This window comes from Monodelphis domestica, chromosome 7 (assembly GCF_027887165.1).
Source record: "Monodelphis domestica isolate mMonDom1 chromosome 7, mMonDom1.pri, whole genome shotgun sequence".
Taxonomy (NCBI): domain Eukaryota; kingdom Metazoa; phylum Chordata; class Mammalia; order Didelphimorphia; family Didelphidae; genus Monodelphis; species Monodelphis domestica.
Genome location: NC_077233.1, coordinates 59947161 through 59968606, shown reverse-complemented (window position 1 = coordinate 59968606; position 21446 = coordinate 59947161). Strand labels below are relative to the sequence as shown.

The following is a 21446-nucleotide window of genomic DNA, read 5'->3' as shown; positions in this document are numbered from 1 at the left end:
CTGTTTGCCTAGCCCTTACTGCTCATCTGCTTTGGAACTGATACTTTGTAGTGATTCTAAGACAAAAGGGTAAACATTTTAAATATGTATGTATGTATAAATGAATGACATTCAGAGCCTTCCTTGGAAGCTTTGAAGACTGAGGCTGGACTCCAAAAAGGAGCAAGATCTTTGGTGTCATCACTGGAATTGGCCACCCTTTCCTCCTCGACTTCTGTGACCTCGTTTCTTCTCGTGGCCACCTATTCAATTCCCTTTCCCAGAATCACTTTTTGTGGGAAGCTGTTGTGTGATTTACTACACACTGAGAAAGCTTAGGACAACTCCAAAGACTGCAGAAAAACTCATAGGCTTCCTGTTTTGTCACAGAGAAATGACCTTAAGAAGAAGCTGATTCAGGTTCTGATCCCACCTTCATACTTATCGCCTGTATCGTCACTTCCCCTCCCTGGGCCTTGGGAAGTGGTGGGGGAGCCCTGTGTGGATCAGATGGCCTCCAAGGTTCCATTCTGGCTCTCAAGCTGTGCTCCTAAGATCTTAAAGATCTGAGTCACAGAATCAGATTTGGGACACACCTCAGTGGCCATACATATACCTGGAAAAGGCCCCCCCCCTCCCAGGGGTCATCTGGCTGTCTCTCAAACATCTCCAATGAGAGGGGACCTTCTCGGGTAATCCATTCTGCCTTTGGACAGGTCTGATTATGAGAAAAATCCTCCCTATGTGGAGTCTACATTCTCCTCCTTGTAAAGCCTCCAGCTTTTATTATTCTTTTTAATTATTTTATTATTATTTTATAATAATATAAATTATTATTATTTCATAACAACATAATAAATAATTATTATTTTATAATAATATAATAAATTATTGTTTTATTCTTATTTTATAATAATATAATTATTATTATTTTATAATTATTTTATAATAATATAATAAATTATTATTATTTTATTATTTCACTAACTAACCCCAGGCCCGTTAGGGTGAAACAGAATAAGTCTTGTCTCCTCTTCACAGAGCTCTCAAACCTCTTCCCTAGGCTACACATCCTCCGTGATTGCAATCAGACCAGGGCTCCTGAGGCTGAGGGCTCTAGAGAGGAAGGCGGGGAGCGTTCACTTCTCTTTCTCTTTCGGCCCTTCCCTTTTCCCTGGGGGAGAAGCTCGGGGGATCTGCCAGGCGATTCGGAACATGTGGTTATTGCAGTGCAAGACAGAATGAGGTCATCTGCTTGGTACCTGCAGATTATGCTTACTCTGCAGTTCTCTTCAGATTCTCCAGGCAGTTAACCAGTCACAGTTGTCCCATATCAGGAGGAAAGGGGTGTCCATTAGCCTCCAACTCGGGCAAGCTCCAGTGTTCTTGTGTGGGTGTGATTGAGGCTCTGACTTTCTGTCAGTCATGTCTTCTCTTGGAGCCTCAGCACCGTCAACTCTAAAGCGAGGGGCTTTGTGGAGTTCTAGATTTATAAGGTGCCTTTTCAGATCATTGAATTAATCCCCGACCAGTTTTATAGATACAAGAAGCAAAGCCCAGAGTGGAAAAGTGACTAGCTCAATGTCAAACACGGTAGAAGAGGCAGAGCAAGGACTAGGATGGGGTCTCTGGAATTTCAGCCCAATATTGTTCCCATGGGCGGCTAGGTAGTGTAATGGATAGAGTGCCTGGCCTGGAGGAAGACCCGAGTTCAAATCCAACGGCAGACCCTTATTATCTTTGTGACCCTGGGCAAGTCATTTAACTTTGCCTCAGTTTCCTGATCTGTAAAATGAGCTAGAGAAGCAAATGGCAAACCATGCCAGTTATCTTTGCTAAGAAAACTCCAAATAGGGCCACGAAGAGTCAAATAACTGAAACAACTCACCAACAACAAAAAGTCAACAAAAAAAAGTCTTGCCCTGATGACATGTAGCCTTCCAGAACAGAGGGTCTTTCAGGCTAGGGGTATAGGCTGTAAAGGCAGCTGGTCATAGCCAAAGCATTCTAAGTCCAGCTTTCTATAGCCATCTGAGCTGGACAGACTGGTGTATGTCCTGGATACCTCCTGGCCCTACCTTCATCTTTCCACTTTCTGACTGTGACCCACTGGAACCCAAGCCTCTGCAGGCCATACCTATGTATTTGTAGAAGATGCTGCTTATGAGGGCCAGAATGCTCAGGGCTATGACATCTCCAAGCATGGCGGCAATGGGTGTGGCAATGTTGTCCGGGTTGATCCCCAGCTTCCGAGCAGTCAATATCACACCAATCATTGTTACTCCTATAGAGGGAGAGACAGACACAATGAGAGAAAGTCAAAGAGAAAGAGACTGAAATTGTGAGTATATCTTCATCCACTGGGCTCTCAACAAGGGACAGCAGCAGCAACTCACTTTTTAGGGGGTTTTGTGACCTTTCTACTCAACAACCCTGGAAGTGAGAAAGCAACCCTCTCATCACCTTCTAGTTGTAAGATTTAAATTAATATCTAATAACTCCAAGTATTATGTTTTATAAGATTTATTAATGATCACTTGAAGTAGAAGAAAAAAGGACAAAAATAAAAGCTTGAGGAAAGAAAAGTTTTCCTAGCCAGGCATGTGGGAAAAGAGAGAGAGGGGTGGGGTTACACGCAAACCTAAGGACGTAACGTGAGAATGAAAGTGGGATGCTGGGATTTAGAGTCCTGGGGAGCAGATTCTAATTATACATCATCATAATTCAGATGTACATCCAGCCATCTCTGTTGATTAGCCTTCTAGGAATGGAATTTCTCTTATAATGGACATTTCTGCATATTAAACATGGGGCAAGAGTCGATGTTCCTAATGGCTAGGTGTTGTGGTCCCACACATGATAATATGATGCTTTCTGAAGTCTGATAGATGTTTGGGTGGATAGATGAATAGATGAATGAATAGATAGACAGAGACAGACAGACAAACAGACAGATAGGCAGAGACAGGGACCCAGGCAGATAGAAACAGACAGAAAGACAGATAGGTAGACAAAAAGATAAATAGAAGAGATAAACAGGTAGATAGATAATTAGATAGAAGAAGAGATAGATAGGAGAGATAGGTACAGATAGGGATTAGATACAAAAGAGATACAGACATAGAAAAGTAAATAGATAGATAGACAGACAGACAGACAGATAGGCAGAGACACAGACAGACAGAAAGATAGGTAGACAGACAAATAGAAGAGATAGATAGATAAGTAGATAGAATAGATTGATAGGATAGATAGGTACAGATAGAGATTAGATAGAAAAGAGATATGACATAGATGGATATAGATAGACAGGCGGACGGACGGATGGACAGACAGACGGACGGACGGATGGATGGATAGACAGACAGACAGATGGATAGATAGATGGATGGATAGATAGAGAGATAGACAGATGGATATATAGATGGATGGATAGGTAGATAGACAGATAGGCAGAGATACAGACAGACAGAAAGATAGATAGGTAGACAGATAAATAGAAGAAGAGATAGACAGATAATTAGAAGAGATAGATAGAGATAGGTACATATAGAGATTAGGTAGAAAAGAGATATGACATAGATGGATAGATAGATAGATAGATGGGTTCTAAGGCAGCTGTGAATAGAGCACTAGACTTCAGAGTCAGGGAGACTCAAGTTTACATCTTGCCCTAGATACTTAATCTAACCATAAAACATTAGGTAAGTCATCTAACCTCTAAACCTGCAAAACAGGTATAATAATGACACCTTCCCCACAGGCTTGTTGTGAGAACCAAATGAAATAACACATGGAAAGCACTATGCAAACCTTAAAGCACTATATAAATGCAAACTATTATTGATTATATACATATATACTCCCAAAGTCAGTGGAATTTTAATCTTTAATAGCTTTAATGATAATCTTAATTAAAGTAACATATTAATGATATATTAATCGCTAACATATAATAATGGTAATAGTTTAAAGTTTTAATAGCTTAAAACTGCACTAAGACTTTTGGGACAACCTGTATATAAACAAAGAGAGCCTATATTAAGCATTTGCTATGTTCTTGTGCTAAGCACTGAGGATGTAAATTAAAAATAGACAGTCCCTGCCCTCAAGTTGCCTACAGTCTAAGGGAGAAATCCCACACATAAAAGGGGGCCAGAAAGGAAGGGAGGGACTGTGCCAATGGCACTAGAGAAAAAAGGAAGGAGGCTGATGTAGGGGATACCATTTCCCAGGACACCCCCTCTGAATTCACCGGGCACCTACGATATGTGTAAGTGGAGCGACTGGCCTCAGAAGAGCAGGTTAATTCTCATGGAGAAACCACAAGCCTTGGTAAGAGAACCAATTATTTGCCTTGCTCTGATAGGCTAATGAAAGCAGTTCCCTTGCCTGCTCTTGAATAGGAAGTGGAAGGCTTACAGAATGCCAATTTTTTTTTTCATTCACGAAGGGCAGCTGAGATCGAGGCAGAATCTCAGATTTAATAAGTCCACAACCAGATGCAGGAATAGCCCTGTAAGCAGAGGCATGACATCCTTCCCAGCCCTGCTCTTTGTTTCCCTGGCCATATATACCAGTCAAGCATGTGGTCTCTGAACACACATGATGAACATTCCCATTTAGAGCTGTCTGGGAGATTTTTTAAGACTAGCAGAGAAGGCTGGGAATGAGGGGAGCTTAAATGATAGGATTTTAGGCTGAGCAGGTGGAAGGAATTCAATCAAGTCTCTTGTTTGACAACTTCCAGATGTTCCCTGCTGGGAATTCCTGGCAACAAGCATCCCCACCTGGAGGGGAGAATAGGGTAAACAAAGGGGTTGCATAATCAAAGACAGAGCTGGCAAGATGGAGGGAGCATGCAAAGAGAGAAAGGGCTGGAGGAGTCGGGGATCTATACTTTGGATATGGCATTCTGCCAGGCAGCAACCATTGGGAGTGGGGGCAATGCCACAATCCCTCCATTCACTGTACTGGTGTACTGATAGAGGGTGGTCCACCTGCTTCTTCCTGGTGGTTTCCTTCTCCTCTCCTACACCTCCCCAAATACCCAAGGCTTAGCAGCTTTTAATCTGTTCTTAGAACTTTCATTTACAACAAAAGCCTCCGTGACTGACAGCAGCTAAGAGGGCTGCCACTGCCACTAGGGGATGGACCTCTCAATAGAAATCAAAATCTTAAAGGGATGAAGCTCTAATGCTGGAAGGTCAGGAAGAAGGCAGAACTTAGGGCCACACAGGAAAAGCCTTCACTACATATCTTGCTGTTATTTTCCTTAAGTGTTATTGCACTTCCTGGCCATCTCACAAAGCTGCCTATATTCCAGCCATCCCCTTCATTTGTCCCCCCAAGCAACCTTGGACTCTGCCACTGGGTATCTCAGCTCTAACAGGCGACTTTGACCATATCTTGCCAGGTCACCATACTTTTTCCTGACTAATTTACCAGCTGATGCAGGCCTATTTCTACACAGTCCTTTTATGTACAGTCTTACCCTATTAGAATGTAAGCTCCAGGAAGGCAGTCAGTCTTGTATCTGTATACCCAGTACTTTGCACAGTACAGCAGTAACAGTAAGTACTCAATTTTCCTTCTTTCTTGCCATTTTTCCACTTATTCATCCCTCTGTCTATGCCTATCGATCCATCCATTTATCATCTATTCCCCATCTCCCTATCATCTATCATCTACTATCCAACCATCATCTCTATCCATTTATTTCTGTCAATCTATCATCTAACCATAATTGCCCTTTCTATCCATCCATCCATCCATCCATCCATCCATCCATCCATCCATCCATCCATCCATCTCTTTATCTACCCATCTGTCCCTCTGTTTATCGATCTAGCTGTTGATTATAGAAGAACCTCCATCTCATCACTGGTACCCAGTATTTCAGTTCCTTAAGCCTTTAAGGGGAATCCTAAAATGTCTTTGGTTTTTTTTTCATAGAAATATTTCTTTATTCAAGTACTGGTTGGATTGAATGTCCTCTATGTTCCTTTGCAAATATTATATTATGTGATTAATGAATGAAAGCAATAGCTTTTCACCATCTCCTTGGCTAACCTATGAATTTTCTTTGATAGATAGCAAAATGTACTAATTTCCCATTTCCCATGTTGACTGTGGGACGAGAGGACACATAAATATATCACCCTTAACATTTTTGCTTCTCTTCATTTCCTATTTGAAAACAAAAATACAATGACAGTGTCTTAAAACTGACACTGATATTAACAAACTAGGGAGAGCAGAGATCAATTGGAAATGCAAATAAAAAAAACTCGAAAGCGATCAAATTAAACCCCCCCAGCAGAACACCAAACTAGAAATCCTAAAAATTAAGGGAGAAATTAATAAAATCGAAAGTGATAGAACTATTGATTTAATAAATAAGACAAGAAGCTGGTACTTTGAAAAAACAAACAAAATAGACAAAGTATTGGTCAATCTAATTAAAAAAAGGAAGGAAGAAAAGCAAATTAACAGCATCCAAGATGAAAAGGGGGACAGCACCTCCGATGAAGAGGAAATTAAGGCAATCATTAAAAATTACTTTGCCCAATTATATGGCAATAAATACACCAATTTAGGTGATATGGATGAATATATACAAAAATACAAACTGCCTAGACTAACAGAAGAAGAAATAGAATTCTTAAATAATCCCATATCAGAAAAAGAAATCCATCAGGCCATCAAAGAACTCCCTAAGAAAAAATCCCCAGGGCCTGATGGATTCACCAGTGAATTCTATCAAACATTCAGAGAACAGTTAATGCCAATACTATACAAACTATTTGACATAACAAGCAAAGAGAAAGCAGCAAAAACTAGAAAGAGAAATCCCATTCAAAATCATCTCAGACAAAATAAAATACCTAGGAATCTACCTCCCGAGACAAACACAGGAACTATATGAACACAACTACAAAACACTCTCCACACAACTAAAACTAGACTTGAGCAATTGGAAAAATATTAACTGCTCATGGATAGGACGAGCCAATATAATAAAAATGACCATCCTATCCAAACTTATTTATCTATTTAGTGCCATACCCATTGAACTCCCAAAAAATTTCTTTACTGATTTAGAAAAAACCATAAAAAAGTTCATTTGGAATAACAAAAGATCAAGGATATCCAGGGAAATAATGAAAAAAAAAACACATATGATGGGGGTCTTGCAGTCCCAGACCTTAAACTATATTACAAAGCAGCAGTCATCAAAACAATTTGGTACTGGCTAAGAGACAGAAAGGAGGATCAGTGGAATAGACTGGGGGCAAGCGACCTCAGCAAGACAGTATATGATAAACCCAAAGATCCCAGCTTTTGGGACAAAAATCCACTATTCGATAAAAACTTCTGGGAATTGGAAGACAGTGTGGGAGAGATTAGGAATTGATCAACACCTCACACCCTACACCAAGATAAATTCAAAATGGGTGAATGACTTAAACATAAAGAAGGAAACCATAAGTAAATTGGGTAAACACAGAATAGTATACATGTCAGACCTTTGGGAGGGGAAAGACTTTAAAACCAAGCAAGACATAGAAAGAATCACAAAATGTAAAATAAATAATTTTGACTACATCAAATTAAAAAGCTTTTGTACAAACAAAACCAATGTAACTAAAATCAGAAGGGAAACAACAAATTGGGAAACAATCCTCATAAAAACCTCAGACAAAGGTTTAATTACTCAAATTTATAAAGAGCTAAATCAATTGTACAAAAAACCAAGCCATTCTCCAATTGATAAATGGGCAAGGGACATGGATAGGCAATTTTCAGATAAAGAAATCAAAACTATTAATAAGCACATGAAAAAGTGTTCTAAATCTCTTATAGTCAGAGAGATGCAAATCAAAACAACTCTGAGGTATCACCTCACACCTAGCAGATTGGCTAACATGATAGCAAAGGAAAGTAATGAATGCTGGAGGGGATGTGGCAAAGTGGGGACATTAATTCATTGCTGGTGGAGTTGTGAACTGATCCAACCATTCTGGAGGGCAATTTGGAACTATGCCCAAAGGGCGATAAAAGAATGTCTACCCTTTGATCCAGCCATTGCACTGCTGGGTTTATACCCCAAAGAGATAATGGAAAAAAAGACTTGTACAAGAATATTCATAGCTGCGCTCTTTGTAGTGGCCAAAAATTGGAAAACGAGGGGATGCCCATCAATTGGGGAATGGCTGAGCAAATTGTGGTATCTGTTGGTGATGGAATACTATTGTGCTAAAAGGAATAATAAAGTGGAGGATGGAGACTGGAACAACCTCCAGGAAGTGATGCAGAGCGAGAGGAGCAGAACCAGGAGAACATTGTACACAGAGACTGATACACTGTGGTATAATCGAACGTAATGGACTTCTCCATTAGTGGCAGTGCAATGTCCCTGAACAATCTGCAGGGATCTAGGAGAAAAAAACACTATTCATAAGCAGAGGACAAACTGTGGAAGTAGAAACACCGAGGAAAAGCAACTGCCTGACTACAGCGGTTGAGGGGACATGACAGAGGAGAGACTCTAAACGAACACTCTAATGCAAATACTAACAACATGGCAATGGGTTTGAATCAAGAACACATGTGATACTCAGTGGAATCACACGTTGGCCATGGGGGGTGGGGGGAGGAAAAGAAAATGATCTTTGTCTTTAATGAATAATGCTTAGAAATGATCAAATATTATAAAATTTAAAAAAACAACAACAATAAACCATCCTTATTTCAGTTGTATACCATGGGGGGGAAAAACTGACACTGACTTTCATATATTCTTATTTCTCTCTGGGTTGAACTCCAGACTTCCATGGTGAAACAAAACCATATCCCAGTTCTTCATCCTGAAATCTCCCACTTCCCCTCCCTTAGTATTTACATATTAGAAATGCCCTCTATCCCTGAATCATCCTTCTTTAAATGCATAATTCTTCCCAGAACCTTCATTTGATGAGAGCACCCACTGCTCTCATTCTGCACCTCAGACTTCTACCATAGCCCATCATTGGGTATTCTCTCCACTCCCCTCATTTACTTTTTTTTTTTAAAACACTATTTTATCTGGTCATTTCCAAACATTATTCATTGGAAACAAAGATCATTTTCTTTTCCTTCCCCCACCATCTCTCCCATAGCCGACGCGTGATTCCACTGGGTATCACATGTGTTCTTGACTCAAACCCATTTCCCTGTTGTTGGTATTTGCATTATAGTGTTCATTTAGAGTCTCTCCTCAGTCATATCCCCTCCACCCCTGTAGTCAAGCAGTTGCTTTTTATCAGTGTTTTTACTCCCACAGTTTATCCTCTGCTTGTGGATAGTGTTTTTTAGATCCCTGCAGATTGTTCAGGGACATCGCATTGACCCTAATGGAGAAGTCCATCACCTTCTAAAATGTCTTTAATAGAGAAATCAGAGTCAAAAAAGTTAAAGGTGAAAAGCCCCTAGAAATTTAAGTTCTTGTTATATTATAGAGGAGAAGACTGAGATCCTGAGAGCTGGTGTGATTACCTCAGAGTCACCCAGCTACATCCCAGGAGAGGTCCTATCACAATGCCCAAATTATATAGTAATATGGAATGTTCTGGAAAAGAAAAAGCTTATCATGACCTAGATGGGGCAGGGAAAGAGGAAGCTTTTACTTGAAACTTTCTCTCAAAGAAGGTAGCCAGATAGCCAGATCCTCTGGGATCAACAGAAACAAACAAATAAAAACATTCTGCTTTTAACCAGTGGGAAGAAAACCACGCATTTGCAAATACTAAGGGAATACAAGCACAGAACTTAGAACAGAATAGGTGAGCGTTTGAAAGAACCTTAGAACACAGAATGTCAAGCCTAGAAGGGACCTTAGTGATCATCCTTGTACAAAAAAGAGGACTGAGACTCAGAGAAGGAAAAGAACTTGCTCAAATGGCAGGAATCAAGTGAGAAGCCTATGACCTCCCAGCCCAGTATAGATTCTTTCTAGAGCCCAAGTCTTTCATGCTATAGTAGAATCAGATCATTAAGGTGAGTGAGAGCTATATGTATGTTTATACCCCCAACCTTTGGAGTGTGATGCCAGTGAGGACAACCATGGGCTTCCCCAAGGAGGAATCATGGTGCCCACAAAGGACAGACTTGTGAAATGGATGCAATTACACAAGATCACACAAGTACATTCCAGGAAGAACTCTGTCACAACTGCCAATATCTCATTCATCTGGAATATTCTTAGTAAGAAAGCTTATCACAACAGAGCCACAGGGCTGGACCCATGTAGGTTTTCCTCATAGTCTCCTTGGTCTGCCTGTGATTTCCTGTTCTCTCATTCTGGGAGAGATTCACAGTAGGTGGATCCAAGTGGACACTGCAGCATCTGTCCCCTGTGCAATTTCCCTGCAACTCTTCTCCCAGTGCTACCTAAAAGGGGAATTAAGTTTTTCCTCAACATCCCCCTACTGTTTTTCATGAAATTACTCAAACTCTGTTATTTCCCTCAAAGACCTTAGAACAGAGAAAGTAAGAGCTTGAAGGAACTTTAGGACACAGAATGTCATGGCTGGAAGAAGTGTTTTGTATACAGCTGGTGCTTAACAAATATTTCCAAGACTGGATGAGAAGGGACACAGTATGAAAGCCCTGTGCCTAGCTGACCACTAAGGGCCCTTCTAGGTCTAACACTAGAATTTTTATGGTGTTCTCTGTCCTGCCCACCCCACCATCCCCCAAACCCTTTATCTTTAAGGGTGGAGGGGAATTTGAGATTTAGAAATAGCCATTACAGCTGCTTCACTTTTGAAAGGAAGCCCATGCTGCCCTCCTGGGGTGGACCCTGGAATTCATTCTTCCTTAATAAGAGGAAAATTCCTTGCGTTTCCTTGCACAATGAGCCAGGAATTCTTATAATACAGGAGTTGCATCATCCTATGGTCTTGAGTCTGGCAGAGAGCTAAAAACCATTTTGTTCCAAATTTTCCCTCCCTTCCTCCTATTTTACAGAGGAAGAAACCAAGACCCACTGAAGGCTTGGGAAGGGGGAGGAAAGTGACTTTTCCTTTATCCTGTATTAACAAGGTCTATTCAAAGAATTGATCTTACCTTTACTGCTGTGTTAGTACTAACTCCCAACCCCTTCCAAGTAGGCAATGCTTGAAATAAATTAGTTCATGTGCCTTAGCAATACCCCTCACTGACCCCAGGGATCATTATCACCACTTGTGAATGGCCTTTGCCTTAAAAACTATAACTATGGGCCCCCCATCTCAGTATTCTTGGAGGCTAGAATGTGGCTGACCAAACCCCCATTGAGATGGCCAAGAGGACTTGCAGAAGCCCAACACCTTGCTCACAGAGTCTCACGAGCTGCAGAAAGTCTTAGGACAGGATATCAGTAATTGATCCCCTGTGACAAGTCCTGCTGACAAAGTAGCCAGTCAAGGAGCTCCTCTGCTTCTGGAAGGTGATCAATCAGGGCATCCGACCATCTCATTTCACTTTTGGCGGCCTCCCATATTCAATTACCCCAAGTGGAAGGATCCTTGGCCATGAGGTAGGTCTTCTTTCTCTACTGCTGAGGGGCCCCCCAACTCCCTAATAAGCTTGGAGTTCTGCCTCGGCGTGCCTTTATTGCTGAGTGGATTCTTTATGGTCCACACTTCTGGCTTGCCTAAGGTCATGCATGAATTAAGAGTCAGAGCTGGGACTGGAATTTCGAGCCCCCCCCCCCCAGGTCCCAGCCTATTTCCAGGGCACCAAGATGCCCGCCCTCTCTCCTCACCCACCTCTCTTTCCCCTGCCCTGATGCTGAAAGCAAGGCCTGGAAGTCCAGCTTGCAATGCTCTTTGCTTTATGGAGAGGACCCAGCCTGGTTGAGTCTCTGGGCAAAGAGCCCCAGCTGTCACTTTTGGCATAAGAACAAAGTGCATGAGTGACAGGAAGAGAAAGGACCAGGGAGCCCATCCAGGCTTTGCTTTTTTTTTTTTTTACCAGCTATGTGATCATAGGTAAGTCTCTTCTACTTGGGCCTTGATCTTCTCATCTATAAAATGGGGGTTGAAGCAGCCAAAGTACTTTCTTAGAGAGGCTGAGTGCCAGAGAAAACGACAGCTACAGAAATCTTCACATACGTGGCCTGCGATGGATCTCTACTGCACATTAGGGCATGCCTGACTTCTGAACTAAACCAGCAGCTGGGGAAATGCAGTGAGAGTGATGGTGTTGTGGAAAGGGCACTGCATTTGTTGGGTCTGGTGAATTTGAGCTGGTTTCTCCACCACTCTCCACAACTCTGTAGCTTCCTATCCATGGTACCTTGGCTAGGTCAGTCACATAATTGTTCAATGCGCTTCTTAAAGTGAAGCTCTTTGCCTCAGTTTCCTTATTTGTAGAAAGAGGAGCTTAGATTAGATGATCTTTAAATACCAGGATCCTATAAGGCAGTAGGTAAAATAAAGGCTGGCAGAATACAGGCACCCTGAAAGAGTAGCTACAATTTCCTACTAAAGAATAGGCAATCAAATCAGAATAAAAACTCATTTAAACATGGACCAAATGCTGACTCTCCAGTTCTGCCTACTTCCATTCTTTGCCCTCCCCTAAAGCACATCTCAGTTTTTCCTTATGTCCAAAAAATCATATATTTAGAGCTAGAAAAGGTCTTTGGAGTCCAATGGGCTCATTTTCCAGATGAAGAAACTGGAACCCACACAGGTTAAGGAACTTCCCCAGGGTCACACTGCAAGTGTCTGAGGCAGGTTTCAAACCCAGGGCTTCCTGACTCCAAGTCTAGTGTTCAATCTACTCTATTTCCTTCCCTTTCTTGATTTGAACCTTGTATAAGCTTCTTGTTACACCCATCACAGTGCCTGCTATGCCATTTTGATGCTTCACTTCCTTCTGCCTTAACTGCTTTTTTGGTCCAAAGCTCCCCGTGACAATAAAAGTCCCACTGGAAGAGGAAGGATGTGAAGCATGGTACCACCTAAAATCATGTGGGAAGGGGCTGATTAATTAACAACCAGTTGAGAGTAAGTCCTTTTAAGAACAAGGCAAGGACATAGGACAGGTGGTAGAATGGGGATGGAGCCTCTTCCCTCAATAAGGCTGGCCTTGCCTCCATTGGCTTGGTCTGGCATCTCTTTCCAGAGAACTCTTCTTTGGAGATGGAAGAGAGAGGGTAGAGATTCTGATGGTGGTAGGGCAAAGGGAAAAGAGCCTGATGAAAGAATGTTTCCTGGGGGGTTTCAGGAATGGGAGGCTGGGTTAGGCGAAGCTACATGGGGAAATTATTGGGTACCACTGAGGGGTTGGTAGGAGATCTTTCTGGGCTCTGGGAACTCAGCATTTCCAAGGCCTTCAGAAGATGTGCATTCTCTAGGAGACTCATCTGGAGCCGGCTGGTAAAGTCAGAGGTAGAAAATGGTAATGGTGCTCACCTAAGAAAAAGGCAGCCACGAAGGCCGTGACCACACTGCTGGCACACAGGACCCCGATGTGAGACAATTCAACTTTTTGTCCAGAGATGAATTCCAGCACAAGGGCGACGAGAGCAGCCAGGAGGCCTACAACTGTGGCCTGCACCTGTCAGGGAGAAAATCATGGGTCAGGGATTGTGGTGGGAAGGAACAAGAGAGAGGGGGAAGAGAGGTGAGATCAAGAAGCTGGAGGGAGACAGAGAAGGCAGAAGGAAAAAAGTGAAGCAAAATAGGGAGTCACGTTTTTAGATTTTAATTGGACCTTAGATCTCATCTAGTCTAACCCCATCGCTTCAGGGAAGTCAGAGGAGGACAACAAAGATGGCGAAGGGGTCAGGTTCATGACATTTAAGGATCCATTAAAAGAACTAGGATTTGAACCCAGAGAAGAGAGACTCAGGGGAGACATGGCAGCTAGTCCAGTGCTTTCCCTGGATCAAGGTGTCTTTCTCTGGGTCTGTCTGTCTGTTTCTCCCTCCCTCCCTCTCCATCTTTTGTAGAAAATCCAATATATAATCTGACAATCTCTGAGCCTGAAACATTTCCAGTCCAGTTCCTGTATTTAGAGGAAAGGCTACACCCTGAGGTTATACCCTTCTTTTAGAAGAAGAAACCCCTTCCTAAGGCTGGAATTCCCTATTATAGAACAATCATTATCCTGGGTATAGCCTGGAGGAGGCAGGAGGAAAGGGAGGTCACATATGCATAGAGATATATACAAAATAGGGACAGCCAGGTGGTGCAGGGAATAGAACTCTGGACTTGGAGTCAAGAAGACTTAAGTACAAATCTAGCCTCAGAAACCTCCCAGCTATGTGACCTTGGGCAAATCATTTAACTTCTGTTTGCCACTGGAGAAGGGATTGGCAAACCATTCTAGTATCTTTGTCAAGAAAATCCCATGGACACAGGGCTAGAGGGTTGCAAAGAGTCAGACATGACTGAAATAAATGAACAACAAGAATATCCAAAAAATAGATCCAAAATGCAGTGCTCTTGTATGATTTTGGGGACCCCCACTAGCAATTTCCCCTACCTTTTCCTTAGGAAAAAGCTATAAAATTTAGAAATGCTGATAGCCTATATCCACGTTGGCAAACCTATGGCAAGTGTACAGGAGCATGCCAGAGGGGGCTGCTCCCTACCCCCTCTCCACACATGCCTGAGGACATTTCTCCCATCACTTGCTCCTCTGCTCAGCAGCCCAATAGGAGTGCTTCTTCCCTCCTGTCTGGGATAATGTAGGAGGCTCACATGCGGCATGAGGTTGCAGTTTGGGCACTCAGTCTCTAAGGTCTCTAAAAGGTTCACCATCACTTGCCTATACCATCAACAAATTCAAGTAGAGATATAGAAAGATCAATGTTACAAAAGAATTAGAACCATCTAATCTTTAAGCAGGTTAAAAGGAGATCATATTGAATTATATATATAAAATGTTCCACTTCCCCCCCCTTTGCATGTATAGACCGATGTAATATATATTATGTTCTCTGTATATTTTAGATCCTTTTTCTATCCAGTAGTACTTTGCATTATGCATTTCCTTTCTGTATTGATGTTGAGTCAAATTTTTTTTAGTCATGTCTCCCTTCATGATCCCACCTGGAGTTTTATTGGCAAAGATACTGGAATAGTCTGCTATTTCCTTCTCTGGCTTACTTTACAGATGAGGAAACCGAGGCAGTTAAGTGACTTGCCCAGGGTCACACAGCTAGTATCTGAGGTCAGATTTGAACTAATGAAGATGAGTTTTCCTGATTCCAAGTACAGTGCTCTATCATACTATGTCACCTCACTTTATCTATAAGTGAGTTGAGTCAGCAAGATGGCGTAATGGATAGAGCCAGAAAGTGTTGAGTCAGTGTCCCTGTACAGTGTCTGACTGTCCAACGAAAAAGATTTTTCAACCAGATAGAAGGTGGAATTTATAATGCTCTCCTGGTGAGTCCTGCCCCCTAGAACATAAGTTTGTCCAAAATGACAGATTGAGACTGAACGCTGGAATGGCTCACCTGAACCAAAGCAAGGTTACCAAAGATCATTTTTTGTTGCTCCTGAGGGTTATCAATGACCCCTGTGTTAGCCTACAAGCAAAAGAGAAAAAGTAAAATATCAGTAGACTGGAACCCAGAGAATACATGGAGTGACTCTCTTCCTCTGCTCACAGCACAGCTGGGTCCTGAGGCAAAAGGGCATTTGCCTGGTCTGGAAGGTCCTGGGAAAAGACCTTTCTAAGTTGAGTTAATTGATTCTTTGCTAACCCTTTGTCTGGCCCTTCACATTTGGCTTCATCCATCCTCTCTAACTTCATCTCTCTCTGCTCTCTAACATATAGGCACACACTCTCTCACTCACTCTCTCTCTCTCTCTCTCTCTCTCTCTCTCTCTCTCTATATATATATATATATATATATATATATATATACATATATATATATATATGTGTGTGTGTGTACTATAGGCTAGACACTCCAGTGTTATAGGATCATATATTCAGAGCTGGAGGTGACCAAGTCCAAGTCCCTCGTTTTACATATGGGGAAACTGAGGCACAGAGTTTTAGTGATTTGACACATAAGCTGGTATGTATTTGAGGTAAGATGGTAACTGAGGCCTTCATGAATCCAAGTCCTGGGCTCCATACCCTTTCCCAAGCTCTTTGTGTCCTAGTGCACCTTGCTCTCTTATTTCTGCGCTTATTGTGCTACTATTTCATCCCCCCCACACACACCCCTGGAATATCCTCCCTTCTCTCCTCCAGCTGGCCATGGCCTAGCTAACTTTCAAGGTCCTGTTCAAGCAAGCCTCACCTCCTCCGTGAAGCTGTGTAGGTACAGTGGGAAAGACCAATGAACCGGGTCAGTCCTGGCGCTGCCACAAATTACAACTATCACTGATATGGCACTTAGAGGTTTTCCAAGTGCTGTATGTTTGATCTTCATGGCAATTCTAGGATGGAGGTGCTATCATGATGATCCTTTTACAGATGAGGAAACTAAAGCTCAGGAGGGGACATTTTTCCTTTTCCAGTCCTGCTCAGCTATTCTAGCTAGGGCACAATGCTTCTCTTTGGATCAGATCTCTCATCTGTAAGATGAAGGGATGTAACTAGGTGCTCCCCAGGGTCCCCTCCAAGTTAAATGATTTAAGGCTCTAAGTCTTCCCTGATGATTCAAAGCAGCTTCTCAAGCACTTATTGGCCCAAGTTGGCACGTAAGTATAACTTTTTCATTCACTAATTGCTACATGAGGTTAAGTTTTGCTTCCTGACTTTACTGGAAGTTTCCTGAAGGCAAGGAAACCTCTTTTGACTTCTGTGTCCTCTAAAACATCTGGCACATATATACAGTGCTCTGTTGGGGGCAGATGTCCACCCACCTGTTCTTGTTCTTTTTCTCCCTTTTCCCACTGTCCCACCTCAGGCAGAAAACTGTTGTCTAATTAAAGTTTGCATCTAGAACTTTGGAAGTACTTTCCTAATGACTAGTGCAAAATTGTTTATCCTCATTTTACTTGTGAGGAAATTGAACCCTGAGGGGCCAAATGACTTGCCTAGAATTATACAATGAGTCCAGCCCAGGACTCAACCTGATCTTTATTGAAATGTAGTAGATAGAGGACTGGATGGACTAGGCTGCCTACTTCTCTCCTTAAATTAGATTTATAAACACTTTCTTTAAATCAGATCCATAAAAGCCCTTCTCTAGCTCTGGCATTTGTAAGGGAGCAGGAGTTGCCTCTATACCATGTAGGGTAAATGACCCTTCAGCCTCTCCTTGCATGTAGCCAATGATGAGGAACTCTACATCTCTGGAGAGAGCCCATTCTACCTTGGACAGCTCTCATCAGGCAAACTATTTCCCCTTGTATTGACTTGATACTGGTGTCTGAAATTTCCACCCATTTTCCTTAATCTGTCTTCTGGATCCAAGCAGAGCAAGACTTCTCCCTCTTCTATGTGACTGCCTTTCAAAAGCTTGAAGCCAGTTAACATCCTACCCCTCATATGCTCTCTCTCCACCAGCTAAACACTCCCAATTCCTTAAATCAATTTTCTCATGACATAGCTTTGGCTCATTATTTAAATGTGGTGCCCAGAACTGAGCAAAACACTTCAGATACTGCTGGACTAGGACAAAGCACAATATACCTCCCTTGTCTAGACACTATGACTTTGTTAATTTGGCCTCAGATTGATTTCATTAAGTTCATTTTAGCTGCCTCATTAAGCTGCCAGCTCCTAGTGAGCCTGTAGTCCAGTGAAATCCTTAGGACCTTCCCCACACAAACTAGCAACCTTTTTTTCTTTATAATCAATGCTTGTGAGGTACACAATGCATTAGTTATCTCCCTTTTACAGACGAGGAAACTGAAGTCCAGAAAGACATTTCTGTTTTGTTTTTCAATAGGCATTATTTTGAATGGATGTCCCTTTTCAATTCCCCATTCCACAGCCACATAAAAAAAGACCTTGGACAAGTCACTGAGCTTCCTTAGGTCTCAGTCTCCTCATTTGTAAAATGGGCTCTGGTGTCCTTTCTATCTCTCTATGAATAGCCATCTACAAGAGGAAAACAAAGTGGATGAACAATGCTCAAATTATGACCTGTAGTTGGATGGACATTGATTCCACTCTGACCTAAATCCATTTAGCATACCACTGTTAGGGTGATTTTCCTAAAACAATCTTTAATCAATATAGTTTGAAGGGCAGGAATACAAGTCTACAAGTTTGTAAACAGCTTAGGAGCCTCCCACCTGTAAATCATCATCAGTTTTGTTAAATGGAACATAAGACAGTCATGGAAGTGATGAAACTGACTACATCTAATAGCAAGGAAATCACTTCAGATGAAGGAGCTATTTCTGAAATCACCTGCCTTTATAGGTCAGATCATTAACTGTTTTAAGGGCAAAGTAAGTACTTACAAGTAAAGGGAGAGAGAAGATACTATGTTCAAGTATGATCACTTTAATGCCATTTATCTGAATCAACTGTCATCTCTGAAAAGTGAGAAATGGAGAGAGAAATAAAGACATTGACTAGGGCAATGAAGGGCCTTAAGTCCAGGCTATGGGAGGATTAGTTGAAGAAATTGGGGATGTCTAACTTGGAGAAGAAAAGACCCAGGGGGACCTATTAGCTGCCTTCATATATTTGCAGGGTTATCAGGTGGAAGAGGGATTGTCTTACCTGGTCACAAAAGTAAGAATGGAAGCAACAAATGTATAAAAGTTGCAAAGACATTCATTTAGAATTGTCATAAGGAAGAATGTCTTAATAATGAGCATTGTCCAAAAGTGCCATGGGCTCCCTTGGGAGGTAGTGGGTTCCTTTTCCTTAGAAGTCTGCAAGTTAAAACTGGGTGACCACTTTTTGTATTGCTGCAGGAGGGATTCTTCTTCACATACAGTTCACACTGGACGGCACTGAGGTCTTTTTTATGCTTCTGTAGTTTATTAACAACATTTAGCGGATGCAAAAATATTTACCACATTGCGGCTGCTAAGAGAGCCCAGAAACTGCCTAAGCCAGCAAACATTCTGTGATCTCCTTTCCAAGTAGAAAAGAAACAGCAGCCAAGGGCAAGACAAGTTTAGGGTCCAAGCTTATTTGCAAAACAGATGATGGTGGAAGATTATGAGCAGCATTGCCAAATGGAATGAGGAAAAAACAGCTTAGCAAGAAGTCAAGCTTGTAGAGAATTTGGTGTGAGACCCAGCTAAGTCAGAACACACTAGAGACATATGTAGAAGAAACTAGAAGATCTCAAACAGACACAAAAGGAATCAGATCTGCCAGAATTTTGATAACAATCTACTTAAGAGGAGTGGAACCACAGCCTTTGGACTCTACTTCCTCAGTGACCAATGAGGAGGCATCAATGAAATTTAAGGATATGTAGTAAACAGGAACAGCATTCTTAAATCAAATACATATGGAAGAAAGCTACTCTGGAGGCTAGGGTCAATGAGAATGGAGCTCTATTAAAGGTTTCCTGAATTTATAAAAGAGAAGATGTTAAAAAGATTGGACAAGATGTCTCCTATCATGGCATGAGCAAGATGGAAATATGTATTGCCTGAAAGCACTGCTGTAACCTATATCAGAGCATTTACCACCATGGGGAAGGGGATGGGAGAAGGCAAGGAGAGAAAAAATCTGAATACTAAAAATGTCAGAAAAAATCATCAAAAATCATTTCTATACATAACTGAAAAAATATAATTAAAAGAAAAAGATTGGAAAAGATCACAGACTATTAACAAACTAAGGGGAGTAGGAAGATAGCAGACTGATTTTTCACCTTTATACAATCATCAGAATAGTCTATGCACCCAATAAGGATGGCCTTGGTTAGAAGTGTTGAACAAGTACCAGAATGGTCAACCGGTGTAGCCTATGCCACTTCTGACCACAGCCCAAACCAGATCAAAATGTAACTGGGAAATATTTCACAAAATAAGAAAGATGCAATAAAACCCAGATAACTGAGTCAATATGTAGCCCGTGGGGATCCTTGTGATTCTGATGTATGATGTAGTGGCCCTGTTTCTGTTTGATTTGGACACCACTGGCCTTGAAGCATGAGAAGGTGCAGGCAGGCTTTTGCAGATGATTTTCTAAGGACAAACTTCTATTGCCTAACTGCTGAGGGGTGTAAAGAACATAAGATTCTCTTGGGTGTGTTGTTTGCTGGCTTCTTTTAAAAAGCATTTGATTTAAAGGAACAAGATGTGGCCTTGAAGTTGGATTAGGCATTGATCTCTCCCAGGTGTGTGTTAAAGTGATGACCATGACTTCACAAAAGTGCTCCTGTGCTGCTTCATTTTGGCATGGAAAAGCTGTCAGTGTTAAACATGAAGGGGTTGGGCTAGATGGGCTCCAAGATCCCTTTTAACTCTATTCCTATTCTTCTTTTACAGTTAAAGATTATGGGACTGAGGGGTCTGTGTCCCTTTCCTTTCATTTATTATTAATAAACTGTTTTTTTAAACCCTTCTATCACAGGATTGATATTAAGTATTGGTCTTAAAGCAGAATGGCAGTAAGGGCTGGGCAAATGGGGTCAAGGGACTTGTCTAGGGTCACACACCCAGGAAAGCATCTGAGGCCACATTTAAACCCAGGACCTCCCCATCACCAGGCCTGAATCTCTATCCACTGAATCACCTAGCTGCCTCTACCTTTTTTCTTTCATTTAGAGACTATTTTCTGCTTCCTAAAGGGCTTCTGGCTGATCCAAAGCTGAGTTAGAAAGGCTTCGGATTGGAGTCCAGTGATGGAAGGAGGGTCAGTTATCCATGCACTTGTCATCAATGGGATGGTCACTAGAGGGAGGAATTGTTCAGACACAGCATAGAGGGAAAGGATGGGCCCACACTAATGAAATTATGGCTTTGTCAATGTCCCAAGACACTAATGGCAATCTCTAGTCACCATGGACAAGGGGCTTTAGCAACACTGTGGACAAGAGTGTAGGGACTGCTTTAGCTTTACCTTAAAACAATATACATTGGTAACCCAATAATATGTGGTGTCTTCAATATGTACAGAATAGTCAGAGTATTCTATTAAAGTTGTGAAATAAGGAAAACAATAGAAGAAAATCCTACTGGCTCATTCTAGCCTATGGAGATGCTTTGAGCGAGATTATTTCCCCCAAACTTTTCAAATCCAACCCTATCAGGCTACCAGTGACTTTTTTTTACCCCTGTGCCTTTTTGGATCCTTACCAGTCACTCTAAGGTATTCCTCTCTCTTTAGGGAGAGATACTCTTTAAAAACTTTGTTCAGTAAATTAGGCGAACACAGAATAGTATACATGTCAGACCTTTGGGAAGGGAAAGATTTTAAAACCAAGCAAGACTTAGAAAGAGTCCCAAAATGTAAAATAAATAATTTTGACTACATCAAATTAAAAAGTTTTGTACAAACAAAACCAATGTAACTAAAATCAGAAGGGAAGCAACAAAGTG

At 41.7% G+C, this 21446-nt stretch overlaps 1 protein-coding gene across 11 annotated transcripts in view; it reads right to left on the bottom strand.

The window, feature by feature from the left end:
- The window catches only part of SLC41A3 (solute carrier family 41 member 3), a 70965-nt gene that overhangs the window by 24370 nt on the left and 25149 nt on the right, over nucleotides 1-21446 (bottom strand). For 9 of the 11 annotated variants that reach the window (XM_056804720.1, XM_056804724.1, XM_056804721.1 and 6 more), the window contains 3 exons: nucleotides 15479-15550; nucleotides 13425-13569; nucleotides 2117-2263 (listed from right to left, as the gene is read on the bottom strand). In XM_056804720.1, the coding sequence (XP_056660698.1) occupies nucleotides 2117-2263; nucleotides 13425-13569; nucleotides 15479-15550 (364 nt within the window). The remainder of the gene's footprint in view (nucleotides 1-2116; nucleotides 2264-13424; nucleotides 13570-15478; nucleotides 15551-21446) is intronic. The other 2 variants (XM_056804722.1, XM_056804718.1) reach the window with 1 other exon arrangement.